This window comes from Mangifera indica, chromosome 1 (genome assembly GCF_011075055.1).
Source record: "Mangifera indica cultivar Alphonso chromosome 1, CATAS_Mindica_2.1, whole genome shotgun sequence".
NCBI lineage: Eukaryota > Viridiplantae > Streptophyta > Magnoliopsida > Sapindales > Anacardiaceae > Mangifera > Mangifera indica.
The window spans coordinates 365,345-380,707 of NC_058137.1; the positions used below are offsets into that span (position 1 = coordinate 365,345).

The 15,363-nt window shown below is 35.3% G+C and overlaps 3 protein-coding genes and 1 pseudogene across 3 annotated transcripts; 2 read left to right on the plus strand and 2 right to left on the minus strand.

The window, feature by feature from the left end:
- Positions 1–3,578: 3,578 nt before the first annotated feature.
- Positions 3,579–5,982, plus strand: LOC123194939. The gene is made up of 5 exons (XM_044608450.1): positions 3,579–4,149; positions 4,231–4,596; positions 4,686–5,010; positions 5,126–5,236; positions 5,319–5,982. The coding sequence occupies exons 1-5, from the start codon at positions 3,814–3,816 to the stop codon at positions 5,417–5,419; spliced, it is 1,239 nt and encodes a 412-aa protein (XP_044464385.1). The 5' UTR covers positions 3,579–3,813; the 3' UTR covers positions 5,420–5,982.
- Positions 5,983–10,063: 4,081 nt separating this feature from the next.
- LOC123216597 (copper transporter 6-like) lies at positions 10,064–10,781 on the minus strand. Its single transcript, XM_044637069.1, has one exon. The coding sequence runs from the start codon at positions 10,697–10,699 to the stop codon at positions 10,241–10,243; it is 459 nt and encodes a 152-aa protein (XP_044493004.1). The 5' UTR covers positions 10,700–10,781; the 3' UTR covers positions 10,064–10,240.
- Positions 10,782–12,567: 1,786 nt separating this feature from the next.
- LOC123223088 (18.1 kDa class I heat shock protein-like) lies at positions 12,568–13,092 on the minus strand. Its single transcript, XM_044646157.1, has one exon. It carries the CDS (start codon positions 13,090–13,092, stop codon positions 12,568–12,570), a length of 525 nt encoding a protein of 174 aa, XP_044502092.1.
- A 1,077-nt stretch (positions 13,093–14,169) lies between these two features.
- On the plus strand, positions 14,170–14,802 carry LOC123229646 (annotated as a pseudogene).
- The last annotated feature ends 561 nt before the right edge of the window (positions 14,803–15,363 follow it).

Below are 15,363 nucleotides of genomic sequence, written 5' to 3' on the forward strand. Positions count from 1 at the left end.
TATTAGGGACGTGTCACATTATGCTGGCCTAGTATATGAAAACGACGTCATATTTTCCCTACTTTCGGCGGGAAAAGTTTTTAAGTTATTAGCGAAAATAAGAAGCAACCATTTAGGCTTTATTAGCTTTTACACAAACAAAAGGATCATTAAAGGTTTATTTTCTTTTTGTTTTTCTCCTTAGCCCTTGTGTTTGAACGGAAAACAGTTCATGCAACGCACGCCGTCCCACGTGATAATCAGACCTTCACGCGCACATAAGTGAGGTAAATCATACGATTAGTTCATCACACGGTTGACGGCTTAGAATGCGAGTGCCCAAATAAATTTCTCTGTAGATTTGAGATGTATGGACCTGAGAATTCCTTCTGCTGGTAAACACGACCCTACCACGTATTCTGCTCTTCTGTTTTTAAAAATTAATTAATTTAAATTTTTTTGTGCCTGTAATATTATTTAAATGGAGTTTACGGAGAGATGTTGCGTCCACGAGAGAGTGGCGCCGTCCAACACCGGCGAAACTGTGAAAACGACATGCCGTAATGATGTGAAAAGAAAACGACGGCCGTGCAAACAGATGGACAGTTAAGCTGCCGAATCGTAAAGTCTGAACTGCAGCCACGTCATCCACAGCACGCCTTTTATTCCTTCATTTATGATTTTGTTTTTAAAATTATCTTTCTATTTTCTTAAGGCTGTAACACATTTGAATTGGTGGCTAAATTGTTAGTTAGGTTAGATTTAAATTAAATTAAATTGATTTAATTTATATATAATTAAGTTTAAATTTAGTATGTTTTAAAAGAGTCAAATTTAAATTTGATTTAAATTTGAGTTTTTAACTAATTTATTATTAAAATAATATCGTTTTAATATATATTAATCAAAATAATATTATTTTATATTAAAATTTTTAATTTATCAGTTTTATACATTAAATATTTCAAAACTCAATCTTAAAAATGTTAAAATTTTAGACTTGAGTTTGAACTCATTTTAGATTTATTTAAACTTAAATAAATTTGATTTAAATCCAATTCTAATTATTAGATGAACCATCAAACAGAAACAGAAAGGATAAACATGATCTAATAAAAAAGAATTAGCGGATAAAAAGTAAAAAGAAAAAAAAACCTATCACCAATGATTTTGATAACTCAATTTATTCTATTTGTTTCGGATTAAACTTAAACATGGATTATTCTAATTTAAGTTTGAATTCCTTCCAACGAAATATAAAACGAATTGGATTTGAATCCATTATTAGTCACCGGGTACATAATAAAGAGAGTCCGAACAGGTTATGTAATTTGATCTCAAATGTAAAACGACCTTTGACATGACTAAAACGACAAAGGTAATTATAATTTGATTTACCAAAAGATGATTTAGATGTCCCCACAAGTATCCTTCCTTGGGCTGTAAAAAAGATTTTCTGATCAAAAGCTTATTGGTCTCTCAGGCTTTCGCCGAAAATGGGATGTTTAAATGTCCTTGTACCTTTTTTACCAAACTTTAGCCTTGTGTCTGTCTACACAGAGCATTAATGGAGAAGAATTTGGTCTTTTGGCTCAGCCATTTGGCCACCCGTTGAAAATAAAAATGATGTTTTTATTAGCAAGAGCAATGCTATTTTCAGCCCGTTTAACTGTCGAATTTAGTGTTTATTTAAAAGCAAAGGTGATCATAAGATATTAAACCAATCATATTATTTCTTAAGTAAAAACAAGACAAAGAAATTTAATTGTGTTTCTTCACTATTTTTAATAGTAATATATTAAAAATTTAATTTTTTTTATAAAATAATCTAAAAGTTTTATTAATTTAATATAAAAAAATTGGAGAGTTTAATAGTTTCAAAAAAAAGTTTTAAAGTTTAGCCCATTCAATAAAAATAATTAAGTTTTTTAATTAAAAATAAATAAAAATTATATATATATAAGTATTTTAATATTTATCTTAAATTTATACAATAAAGTACAAACAGTTACTACAAAACTAATTTCCCATTTTCAGATTCAAAATTACTTAAAATCTGTGAACAGGAACGAAACCGAAAGAAATCTTGAAACGTGAATTAAAATTTAAAAAAAAAAAAGGGCGAGGTAATTGTTGTATAAATCCATTAAGAAATTATTATTTTAAAATTCAGGATGTAGAGTTCAAATGATTCCAAAATTAAAGGTAGTTAATATAATAATAATAAAATAGTTTGATATGTATTATGGTAGGTATTAAAATGTCACTGCGTAATTGTTAATTAAAAATAATCCAAATATAAAATTATATAATCTTAATAAATATAGTATTAATTTTATATTATATTGGGTGCAGGGTCTGCACTCTGCAGTCACGGCAAATTCAGGCTCGGATGACTTCCATGCGAAGCTTAGTGTCCCTGGATTGCCAAGTGGACGTTCTTTTCCTTCCGTTTAACCACTAATTATCAATACAAAATACGGATAAAACACTTTTTTTCAACCCATGTTTGCTGAAATGGCAATTTTACCCTTTCATCTATTTTTATTAAACAAAAAAGTTTAAAGGTTATTTTGTAAAAGTATTTTCTTGTTCTCTATATTTTTCATTTTATTTTTAATTTTAAAGAAATAAATTATAATTTTTCAAAATATTAAAAAGATTAATAAAAATTTCAAAAGATTTTTTAAAATATGAAAAAAAAGTTTAAAATGTTTTCAAAATTCTAAAATCTCAATATTTTTATAGTTTAAATTAAAATATGATAACAGCACCTTAAAAATAATAGAGCGTAATATATATAAAAACTAATTAGAGTTTCTGATTTTTTTAATTTAAGTGATTAGTTTTTTAATATATAAATGATATATTAATAATTTAACATTTATATTAAATATTAATTACAATTTTATATTTTTAATAAAAAAGATATTATAGTCATTCATTTTTACAAAAAGCAAAGATAAATAGGAAAGTGGTTCAATAAATAACAAGTGAAAATTTAAAATATTGAAATTTAATATGTGAAAATTTGTTTATTTATCAAACCTTGGATGAAAAATTGTTATTTGACTTACAAAACAATTCATATGGAAACTGACATTAATCCTAAAATGCACTGAAAATTGATTCATTTGTAGAGAAATAATGACATCGTAAAAATATATATAAATTTAAAAAAAGTAAAAAATGTATGATTTTTTATAATTTTATTATTACTATTTATTAAAATATATTTTATAATATAATATAGTATCCGATAAAAAATAAATAAATTTTCAATATACGGACAAAACTCTCATAATCATTCATGCACACTCAAAATCTTCAAACTAAAATAAGGAAAAAAATTTAAAAAATGTATAATTTTATTATTTCTTAAAAAGGTTTTTTTTAAAATCCTTGCTGGCGATCTCACATGCTTGCCAAGTGCTCCTACCATCTGTATGGCCCCACTCCTGACACACAGTGAAACTCCACCGTCGATGTGGTACTCTTTTTTACGTGTGTCTCACCTTCGAATTATGCGAGTGGTTTTTGGTGTCCGTCTACTCTTTCAATTCGCCTACATATACAGAGTTGTCCATTGCTCTTCCCCCCCTCTCTCTCTCTCTCTCTCTGCTTTCCTTCTATAACTACAATTTACAAATCTACAATTATAAAAACCTTCTCACACTCTGTGACAGACGGAACGCACGCAGGCAGCGTCGGCTTTTGAGGGCCCGTTGGCTGGTTATTATTAAAACTTAACCTAGCGGCAAACCCCTCGCCTCTTCAAAAGCCATTCTCTTTATATTCTTCTTCTCCTTGTTTGCGATCTTGAGGGCTTTTGAAATGGCTGAGAGTTTAGACGATGGCGAGTTTTGGCTTCTTCCTAAGTTTCTTACTGAGGACGACGTTCTCACCGACATGAGTAGCAATCCCAACAACAAGAAAGACGCGTTTGATTCTGAGGCTGAGGCTACTAACAAGGCTTTGTTTCCGTTTGAGTTTTCCTATGGTTTTGGTTCTTTTGGACACTCTTCCTCGGATCTCAGTTCTCCTGTTGAGTCGGTGATGAGTTCGACCGAGGCCGAGAGTGACGAAGAAGATTTCATGGCTGGATTGACTCGCCAAATGGCTCACTCTACTCTTGAGGAGGAAGATTTCGCAAGAAGCCACAAAACTAAGGTACTCGCCGTTCGTGTCGTTTCTTCAACGGTTAGTTGTCACTTGAGGGTTTTTTTAACACATCGTTGTTGGTTTTTGTAGGGTGGGTTTGTGACTGGCTCGCCTCAGTCCACGCTGTGCACGGTTAGGAGTGGGTGCAGCCGGACGCAAGGCTCGAGCCGTGGAAGTCCAAACTGTCAGTCGCAGGTTTCTTCGCCGCCGGGTACTTGGGATCTGCTGTACGCGGCTGCGGGGAAAGTTGAAAGAATCAGAATGAATCAAGAATCATACGGTGGCTATAACCACAACAGCGGACTTTTGGGTCCAGCCAGAAAACCGTCTCCTGTGTCTGTCCCTCCTAAGAACCACAACGCAAACCCTGTTGATTTTGGCTTGTACAACTCTCAATACCAACATCACCACCAGAACCAGCAGTCGCTTTCCCAGCAGAAGCTTCAAGCCTCTCAAGTAAAGTTCAAAACAAAGTCCTAATCGTGTAATTTTTCCATCTTTACATATTTTTCTTTTATCTAATTATTTCTACTTTAATGTTTTAGTTGCACCATCTGAAGCATCAACAAAGGTTGAAGCAGCAACAAGGTTCGTCAGTTTGGGGAGGATCACAGTCACGGGATAAGGCAACTACTGGGTTCTATCAAGTGGGCCTTAACCGAGTCAATAGTACAAACTCTCCTCGTCCACTTGGTTTGTCGCCATCTGCATGGCCGCCTCTGCAGCTGGGACAGCAGCCGCAAAAGCAAAACGGGTCGGGTATGCGGGCTATGTTTCTGGGTGCCCCAAATGGTAAGAGAGAATGCACTGGAACCGGTGTTTTTTTGCCGCGTCGTGTCAACACGCCTACTGAGACCCGCAAGAAGCCAGGTACAATGATTCTTCATTACCAATCTTCTTGCTCGTTTTGTTAGCAGATCTGGTTTTTGATTTGTTGTCGTATTTTGGTAATATATTAATGTTGTTTATTTGTTTTTTTAAACAGCTTGTTCTACGGTGTTGCTTCCCGCTAAAGTGGTTCAGGCCTTAAATCTTAACTTCGACGAGTTGGGTTCGCCGTTTCAGCCTCGTTTCGGGAGTTATGCACCAGACACTGGTAATATGATGGTCTTCCCAAATCCCATTTTGAGAAATTTTGGGTGTCTGTTTTTCTTATACATTACTTACTGGTTTTGCAGGTGCTACTGTGAGGTATCGAAATGGTTATCAAAAGCGCATTCTCAGGCAGCAGCAAGGAGCAAATCATGAGATCCGGTTGCCTCAGGAGTGGACTTATTGATCGTGTTTGTGTTGTTCCTCGCGGAGCTTCGTAGGAAGGGGAAAGAAATTTCTGGGTTAGAAAATAAAGGGAGTTTGATAGTTTGCTATAGGAAAAGTAGTAGAATATAGAATACAGTCTTAAGGAGGGAGAAACAGTTCAAAAAATGAAAATGTTGAAGAAGAAGAAGCGGCAGCAGATATGCAATGGTTTTTTGGGATAGAATTAGGGAAAAATAAAACTTTGTACTGGTTAGAGATGGCAGCTTTTGTTGGGCTCAAGGCAAAAAAAACCAAGTGTTGGATGTGGTTGGAATTTTCTGTTATGTAATTTGTAACCTGGGGCAACAGTGGATGTTTTGGGGAGGCCGAAAAAGAAAAATAGTACTATCAGTTAATAGAGAATAGTACATTGCTTGGATGCAATGTGCTATTTTTGGCAGGGATGTTATACTATTGCCAAGCATTATTATTGTCAGTATCTTCATACAATACTGTGTGTTTACTATTCCCCCCTTTCATCTTGTCCACTCACCTCCATGGCCATCGATTAATTATAATAAAATATAATTCATTTGCCTGTTAGTCTTTTGTCTTCTGTAATTTATTTCACTCTTGAAAATTTTTCGCTTTCCCAAATGCATTTTAGTGTTTATGATCGGGTCTCTTCAGGGTTTACTGGCCGGCTGGCTCGGTGGTAGGGTTTTACCAATGGGGGTTTTGGTCTTTTTATGGTTTACCGGCCGTCCAGTTTGATGCTTGACTGGAGATCAGTGGTGGCTGGATTTGCTGTTTTGGGGTCACCAAAGATGTCTTAATTCGTCACTTAACCCACCTGCCCAGTGTGGACTATATTTTAGTCGGTTTCTCATTGGAGATTTTAATTTTCCTTACGAAGGAAGTATTTGTGAGCGGGGTGGCCCCTGAAATGAGCTGTTGTTGAGTGTATAAAAGATATTTGCTTTTTACACGTGTCGTCATATCCTCTTCTGTATTTATTAAAGGGCAGTATCTTGGAACTCGTCGTGCGGTTGCTATCACCGTGGCCTACCATTGCATAGCCACCCAAACTTTACTGCCGGCAAAACGTGGGTTCGTGGCGGTCGACCACGTTCCCCACCGCCCCTCAACCCCCAAAATCTTCCATCCACTTTCGTTTCTTAAACCCACATGCGACGCACTACTCCCCGGTTTGGGTCCTGAATTGCGCTTAGGAAAATATTAAAATATGGGTTACATGTTGCGCAGTTTGTTTCAACTGTGCCTTGTATGAATCTTTTTGACATCTTCCTCCTGTTTTATGCCTTATTTAAAACCCACTTCGTATTTACTCTACTCTGTGCCGCCCACTTCTCAATTTTCTGTTGAAGCTTTAAAAGAAGTATGTTAATCAACAGAAGGGTCTGCATTTTATGTAGGGGTGTTAAAAAAATTAGTAAATAAAACTGAATCATTATCCGAATTGATAATTGGATCAGAAAAAATTGTAGCCGGAAAAATGGTTTGATAATCGATTAAGATTTTGGCTGAATGTTTGACAATATTTGTGAACCAAAATTTGTCGGCTTATTTGGTATTTTTAATTCAATTTAAAACTAGTTAATCTTTTAATTAGTTTAGTTTCGATTTATAAATTTTCCCAAATTGAATCAAATTTAGTTTTGTTAACAATGTTTGAACAGCCGTAATCTAAAGCACATGAGAGCAGTCTGACTCATTAATTTGCGCGCAATCATGCGGATTGCCGACGTGCGAATTTGAAGGGATACATAGATAGAGCGTTAGGCATCAAGCATTTTTAACATGGTGTAATTTTTAAGTCTTAAGAGTCGGCAACTGGACTCCAGCTTTCGGAAGTTGGTAACCAGTCACACATTCACATGGGTCTCAAGCAGCACTGTTGAATTACTATTATGTTTGTTTGGATATTTTTACAGAAAAATCAACAAATTAAGGTTCGAATACAGCTAAGCTAAGCTAGAGAAGAATTTTCAAACTGAAACGGTTAAATTGGTATGAATTCAATAAGCCAACTCAAAATAGTTGAGGATCTTAGTTTAAAAGGTAAAATTTAGGTTCAATAACTGACCTATAACCTGGGCAAGCCTGATTTTAATATGATATTATCTGTAAGTCTCAAAACCTATTACTTTCAAAACTACTCTAGGGATTCCACGCTTAAATTACTCTTCCGAAGCAGTATGTATAATTCTTTTAGTCAAGCTTATATACTAATATCTACCTAACTTAACAAATAATACTCCAGTCGATTGAACAATTGAAGAAAAAAATCATTTGAAGATGAGTGATTGATGGGACAAGTATGTAATTATGCTTAATCCAATTGTTCTATAATTGCTGAAAGACTTCCATTATTGTTTTTATTTATAACAGCTATCAGGGCGGCCCAGCCGGCCTACGTTTTTACTGGCATCGCGCCAAAACCCGCTCAAATTAAATGGACCCAATAACAACCCAATTAAAATGGTAGGTCACGTCAATGTTCGTAAACGATTCTAATAGTTCAACAGTCTGACTCTGACTCGCTAGAAAGTCAACTATGTTGACGCAATCGGTCGTGATTCGTCTTCGACCTCCAACTTTTAGTTAATTGTCATGTCCTCTTGCCCAAATTTTCGTTTATTGGGTAACCAACCCAACTAGAAAAATTTGAACCATAGATTTTGCAAGTTTGAAGTAACATCATCATGAGCGAACTTGGGGTTATTCGGTAGACTTGTAGTTACAGTGATTTGCTTGATCAATTCTTAACTGTGTATCGATTTGAGATAACTACAGATGGCATTAGACGACGACACTGATTATGCTTATGACAGATTTACGAGGTTATAATTTGTAATATTGGTTAGCCATTAGCTATTGGTGATACTAGTTGCTGGATTTTAATGATTACAAAGAAACCATTTTTCTAGAAATATTATATAAGTATTGTTAGTGGCAATTCCTATTCAGATGATAAAGTTTCATGGAAAGTTGTTTTTCTGTCAATTGTTGAGCGGGCAGGTTAATATAAGAATGACTGCAACAACTCTGAGTAATTAGGACTTGCCTTGATTGAACTATGGAGACTTAGAGGGTGCTCATTTACTTTGTTGGTACAGCATTTGATGCTTGCGTTCTGAATTTGATTGATTTTTTATCTCACTGCTATCATTTTAATTGTAAGATTGCCTTGCTGTTAATTTATTCAGGGGCTCTGCTTGTGATCTTATTGAACTAGACCCTGTTTTGATGCGATTTATTTACTGATGTCAGGACTGGACTGGTTTGACCTTTGACAATATAATGGATGAAGCAGAGAAGATTAGAATCACGATGATGCATTGTGGGATGATTAACAGATTTGGCCTCCTATCAAGTATTGGATGTTTTACAATGTTCTCTTCTTGCTTGAAATATAATGTGTATGTGTATATGTCAGTTCTAATTATGGCAAAGAATTTCCACAATGTAAATAGGTTCATTTGTCCTTACTTTATGTTGATAGATTCAGTTATATATGCCAAGGCTAGGGGTACATGAATTTTGATGATGCTAACTACAAACCTTGATATTTCATTTAATCTTCAGAGTAACAGGCTCTTCAAGGAAGGGAAGTTTGAACTCGCAAAGGCAAAGTATGAGAAGGTAATTTACTTAGTAATACCTACACCTTATTGTTTTGTGTGGATTGTTGAGCCTTGACAGTGTCCCAAAGTTTTGCCCCACATTATTATATACGCTTGCTCTCGCAGTTATCTCAACAAATTCTATTGGTTGGAGCCATTGGCTGCTCTAGTGGTAGAAAGCCATAATTACATTCTAGTTTCAGTTGTTTCTGTTAAGCTGGCAATTCCATTGTCCAATTAGCTGGTATTATTCTACCCGAAGTGTATTGGCTAATTTGGCTTAGGTGACGTATAATAGTCTATGTTTTCAGGTTTGTATGCATGGGCATCTTAGTATTTTCAAAACCGCTATTTTTTGACAATATGATCAGTTCAAGATATGTGAGTTAGCTTCCCATATGATTTCCTACTGTATGTATGTATGTAGCTTTTACGTTTTTAACCCGAAAGAAGATGAGGAAGGGAAGGTGTTTTCAAACACAAGAGTAAGTTCTTTTTGTTTTTCTTCAGCAGTGATTGACACGACCTGATCTGCATTTTCTAGTTATGTTTCTGGATCTGAATTGATTTCTTTCCCCTTTTGGATGTATGACGATTAACTAATAGAGATGAGGCTGATGACTGATAGGCATCTACGTTTTTACGGTTCGAGTTTCAGTTACTTTTAGTCCATTGATAGAGAGGCGATTTAGTTAAATTTTCTGCGGATTCGAAGGAAATAAAACAGTTTTCATGTTGATATGTCGCCAAGAAATAGAAAGTAAAGGATGAATAATGTACATTCCTCAACAGATTAACATATGAAACCTTTATTACCTTTCTGTCTGTATGTAGCTGCCAGTTTTCTAATATGTTAAGTTGATCTCTCTCCAAGTTGTGTCTTGGATGAGATAAAAAGACCTAGTTGATTGTCAATCAGAGTGAAATTTGCAGTGTATTTGAGCTGAACTCAAACAAAGGTTAACTCAAATTCAATTTGAATCCAGGATAAGGAGAAGAATCATTGGAGAGCTAGTTTTCTGGTGTGGCGAGAAAGATAGCCCGGATCGATTCCGGTAAAAGGGTGAAATATACAATACCATACATAATTTACCCAAGTTTACAACACAGATGGGCTGATAAAAAAGTTAAATGAAAATCACTGCGAAAGGTTTACATATAGAAGATAAAAGGAGATACAAAAGATTATTAGTTACTGATAAGCAGTTGTAGAATTAAACTTTAGAATCGTTGGGTGCAGAGGACATGGGAACCGCTCGGTTAGCCGCAGCAAGGGCACGAGCCTTGACCAGTAGGAAGCCAGCGGTGTGGCCTGCAATAGCGACAATGAAGAGGCCAAGATTGTAGGACATGACAGAAAGCATGACCATGTAAGCCAGCCCCATTCGAACTGCGTAAACACAAGCTTGTAGCAACAAGCTGATCATCTTCTCTCCTCTAAGCTGTGGAGACACCGACAACACCTCCACACCAAAACCCAGAACAAAAACAACGCAGAGAGCCAATATGTACATACCAAGACTGTTTCCCGGCCATCCCGAGAAAAAAACGACCACATCTTTGCCCCAATAAAAGTTCATTTGCATCGCCATGTCCATTGATGATGGCGTTGAGCTACCATCTGATCCCGACATTGACCCTGGAGGCATGTTTATGATACCATCCTGAGGCATGGTTTCTGTAAGATGGAGAGAGAGCAACTCGAGATATCTATTGGGAATGGGTTGTGTTGAATGCTGTGGGCATCTGATTTATTTAAGGCGGACAGCAGGAGTGAGATGGTTAAGGACAAAACTTGGAGGCGACAATGACGAGGAGCATGACTTTCAATATTGGTTGAAAATGAAAACAATTCCAGGGTCGGTCATTTTGTAATATATTGTTACTGATATTAGGTTTTTTTTTAATCCTAATTCAAAATTATAAGAGTTGTCAAACTCGGCCTAGTGGGTTCCTAGTAAAAAATATACGTGGACAAGAGTCCTGAAAAAGATTAGATTAGTAAGCCAAACAAGAAATGAGTGTGATGTACGTTATTGTTTATTACTGAAAGTTGAATAATAAAGACCTGGGCAGAAATTTATTGCCATTCTTTTCCGGACGTTATCGTTTGATGGAGATGTTTGCTTATTAATAAACTTAGTGGTCATAATCTACTACCTTATAGATTATGAAAAATTAACACTAATTAAATCCAGATTTGGTAGTCATCTAATTTTCAAATCTGATCTAAACATTTTATTTCTCTGAATCGATGATGCTTACACATACATCTCACAATCAATGAGCAAAGCAATAAAACTTGTGGCTGATGGAATTGGTGAAAGAGTGCACATAGGTCACATTGATAGCTCAGTGGGTGGGTCAACCGAAGAGACGAATTCTAATTGAGTCCAAGTCAATTCGAATTTATAATATTTAGTTTGAATTTATTTAAATTGATATAATAATATTATTAAAATAATAAATATTATTATTGATTGGATGTACAATATTGATAAAGTTAAATTAAAATTTTAATTCAAGTTTAACTAAATTAAATCAAATTAACTTAATTCAAGCCCACTCCTATTCTATGTGCAGTGCAATATATAGGCTAAAATGGTTGTCAATTTAACAAAATTAACACCAGTTAAATCCGTATTTAAAATCATTAATATTATTTAGTAGATCATTATCATGAACCAACCACACATACATGCCTAAACTTCCTTTGAACTCAGTGTATTTGTTCCACTAGGCGTATAATAGTCATTAACTGGATTTGAGATGATAGGCAAATTATTGTTAAACCTTAAGGTTTGACATCATTTATAATGTTACTAAATTCACTCCAATCCAAACATGAAATCCCTAACAATTTGTGAGTTTATTAGGCTGGATTTTTGTGTCAAGTGGAATTGCAGTTTTGGGTGGCCACCTGTGGTGTCATAAAATGTCTCTGTGGGCGAATCCGCTTTTCAAAGTGGCTTAGAGTACAGCATTTTCCATCACTTTTGTCAATTGTCAACATCAACGTCAAACGATCAATATAAAATGAAGAATCAGAATTTTTTGTCATGGGTTGTGATGGAAAAAAATTGCAGTAATACACATTAAATTATGATTATAGTCGGATTTGCTCCCGGAGGGGGGAGTGCCTCAATGGAGCAATGTGCAACATTAAAAGGGGATTAGACTATATTCGTATAAATTGATTGAGGGCTGGAGTTACTCTTCTGATTAATCCATCCAAAAATGGGAGTACTGGGGGTTGCTAAATAGAGAATTGTGATGTGAATTCAAGCTTAGCAATCATCGGACAACTAAAACAGGATATATTTCCTGGGCCTCAGACAGAAATTATAACTAATAATAGATGCAATTTTATCATATAAATTATTCATTACAAACTCAAATAGCAAACCGATCACCTGGTACATATTAGTCACACACTTCCATTCCATGATTTATCCCATGTTACAAGTCTTTTTATTTTCCAGGCTTTTTTTATGTAAAATATATTATGTTACTTCCCTCAGGAAATTTGAGTATTATTTTACTAAAATATTTTTCCTGATCCGTGAGGGCCGCTTATAGGAATGGGCATGGAATAATGATGATTCTTCATCTCCTTCTTGGGTATGGTCACAGTGAGCTCTTCCTTCTCCATGTGAGCTCTGATCTTATTCTTGTCAAGCTTAGCTTTATCAGGCAATTCAACACGTGTGATGAATTTCGTATTCTCTGTATAATTCCAGCCCTCTTGTTTCTCGGTCTTCTCGCCACTTATACAGAGAACTCGACCGTCCTCTATTTCCAGCTTAACGTCATTCCTGCAGAGGCCTGGAAGGTGTATTTTGAAGATGAATGCATCGGGGGTGTCTTTCCACTCAGTATTGGTGGTGCCGCTGATCATGGATCTTTGGAAAGCATGGTGATTTGGCACCGTGAGAGTGGCTTCGGAATGAAAATTGTGGAAGTGGGGAGGGTTGTTCCAGGTTTCGACGTAGTATGGACGAATCTCAGGATCGTACCTGAAGTTTTCCGGGGCACCGTAGTTTCTGCGCCCTGGAACAACAGACATTGTTGTTGATTATGAATAATGTGCTGTGTCAAGCTGTGTATTTATAGGCGGAGCCCCGCGAACATGGTGTTGTGAATTTATGCCCCGAAGAGATTTGAACCGAACGACATCTTAATTAAAGATACAATAAATAAAAAATACACATATTTTTAAATAATAAAATTAAATATACATATTTTTTTGATTAACTTGAATACTTTAATGCCCGTTACATTGATCCAAAAACTGTAACTTGACATAATTTAAAATATAAGCCACTTTTATTTAACACGTGGAAATATCAATTTGCGGTGTTAATTGATGCTGAAATTAAAAGAATCAACTTTATGCTAATTTAGAAATGGTATCAACAAGAAAGGGAATTTCAGGATGAAGAAGAATATGAATATGGACCAGCTGGCTCATCTTTTTGCACAAGTTGGGCTAGGAAGATAATCTCAATCTGTCTACACACAAGTTAACAAGGCATTTAAAATAAATTTCTACCAAACCAATTAGGCGAATCCACTTTTTATAATGGCTAGTAAACATCTATATATCTGTAAAACCTGAATTATCGCACATCACTGATGCTGAATCGTGGATCGATGATTGGCTAGAATCATTAGAGTCTGCTCCTTCAGTAATTTTTTTTCTATGGCAGTTTGAATTAGCCTTGTTCGATGAACTGATTGTTTTCGATCTTGTCGGTAAAATATCCCAAAATTGGCCAACATGCATGAAAGTTAAAATTGGATTAATTTAAGCTATTATATGAGTTCATATTAAACTAATTGAATTTAAATAAAGAGTATAATCATTTTTATAAATATAAGTTGAATTTAAATTTGAAGTTATATAAATTAAATTTAGAATTAAATTATTTTTTATTAAATTAAATATTAATTCATCGATTTCAAATCTGCACCGAATGAGTTTTTAGAGATATAATCCAATCTTATACTGGGTTTTTTTTTTTTTTTTTTTGGGTTCGGCTGTGTCAAATCCAGTTATAATGAAAACAGCTTATGAGCCTTCAGCCTAGCCAATCCTCAGAGGGCCCGTACACAAGAAGTTTCTCGCTATTTCTTTCCATTTGCCACGCGGGAAGATGGCGCTGGTAGAAGGTTGGAGAAGAAATGAAACATGGCATGTCCAGAACAATAATAATAGAAGAGAAGAAGCCCGAAACTTCAAGACCGCTTAACTGAAATCCCTATAAATACCACTCTACGGTTTCCTCTAATCATCAGTTATTTCCGGAAACACTTACCAAAATCATTCACTTTGTTCATAAAAGATGTCTCTAATTCCATCTATTTTCGGCAACAGGAGCTTATTCGACCCCTTTGCATCCGAAATTTGGGCACCATTGAACTCCAGCAATGAGATATCACAATTTGCGAATGCCCAGGTGGATTGGAAGGAAACCCCAGAAGCTCATGTAATCAAAGCCGATCTTCCAGGGCTCAAGAAAGAGGAAGTGAAAGTTGCATCGTGTGGAGAAGGAAGATAAGAATGATAAGTGGCATCGTGTTGAGAGGGGACGTGGAAAGTTTCTGAAGAGATTCAGGTTAGCAGAAAATGCAAAAGTTGAAGAAGTGAAGGCATCAATGGAGAACGGTGTTCTCACTGTTATGGTTCCAAAAACGAAGGAGAAGAAGCCAGAGATCAAATCAATTGAGATCGGCGGCTTATGTTGCAATCCACGAAAGAAATAAATCAGTAAAATTGGTAAAAAATAAATAAACAAACACAGACCAATGTATTCTGATATTATATATTATAAAAACAAAAAAAAAAAAGAACTTACAATTCTCAGATGAATAACCTGTTATTGCACAAGTGTCCGTTTGGTGTCGGTAAATAGATTTAGAGTTGCAACTGTCAAATCAAACCTCCAGCATTAGCATAAAATCTACTCAAATGATTCAAAACGAGTCATGGAGTCTCTCCGAACCAAGTTGGTTAGATTAGAATCCGGCCCACCCTACTACTACTAAAACTTTTGATGGATTCTGGGCTTTCCTGTCTTGTATTTGTTTTTGTTCGCTCAGCCCAAAATTTATGAATAAAATTAACTATGATGAATAAGTAACGGACATGTAGATAGTCCGCTGTCTTCAACCTTGTAATTGATCCTCTCATCTCATGCAAGTTGCCATATTGAAGTGACAAAAATTACTATCTGAATATCACTGCATCAGAAACTGGGTAAGCTCAGCTGGTTTTTATAATTATTTAGGATAGATTCAAATGAAATTAGAGTTAATGTAATCCCACTTAGAATTG

Excerpts from the sequence above, each read along its gene's own strand:
- LOC123194939 (XM_044608450.1), top strand. The coding sequence starts at position 3,814 with ATGGCTGAGAGTTTAGACGATGGCGAGTTTTGGCTTCTTCCTAAGTTT. Across the intron at positions 4,150-4,230 it reads CAAGAAGCCACAAAACTAAG|GGTGGGTTTGTGACTGGCTC; the intron begins GTACTCGCCGTT and ends TGGTTTTTGTAG. Across the intron at positions 5,011-5,125 it reads TGAGACCCGCAAGAAGCCAG|CTTGTTCTACGGTGTTGCTT; the intron begins GTACAATGATTC and ends TTTTTTAAACAG.
- LOC123216597 (XM_044637069.1), bottom strand. The coding sequence starts at position 10,699 with ATGCCTCAGGATGGTATCATAAACATGCCTCCAGGGTCAATGTCGGGA.
- LOC123223088 (XM_044646157.1), bottom strand. The coding sequence starts at position 13,092 with ATGTCTGTTGTTCCAGGGCGCAGAAACTACGGTGCCCCGGAAAACTTC.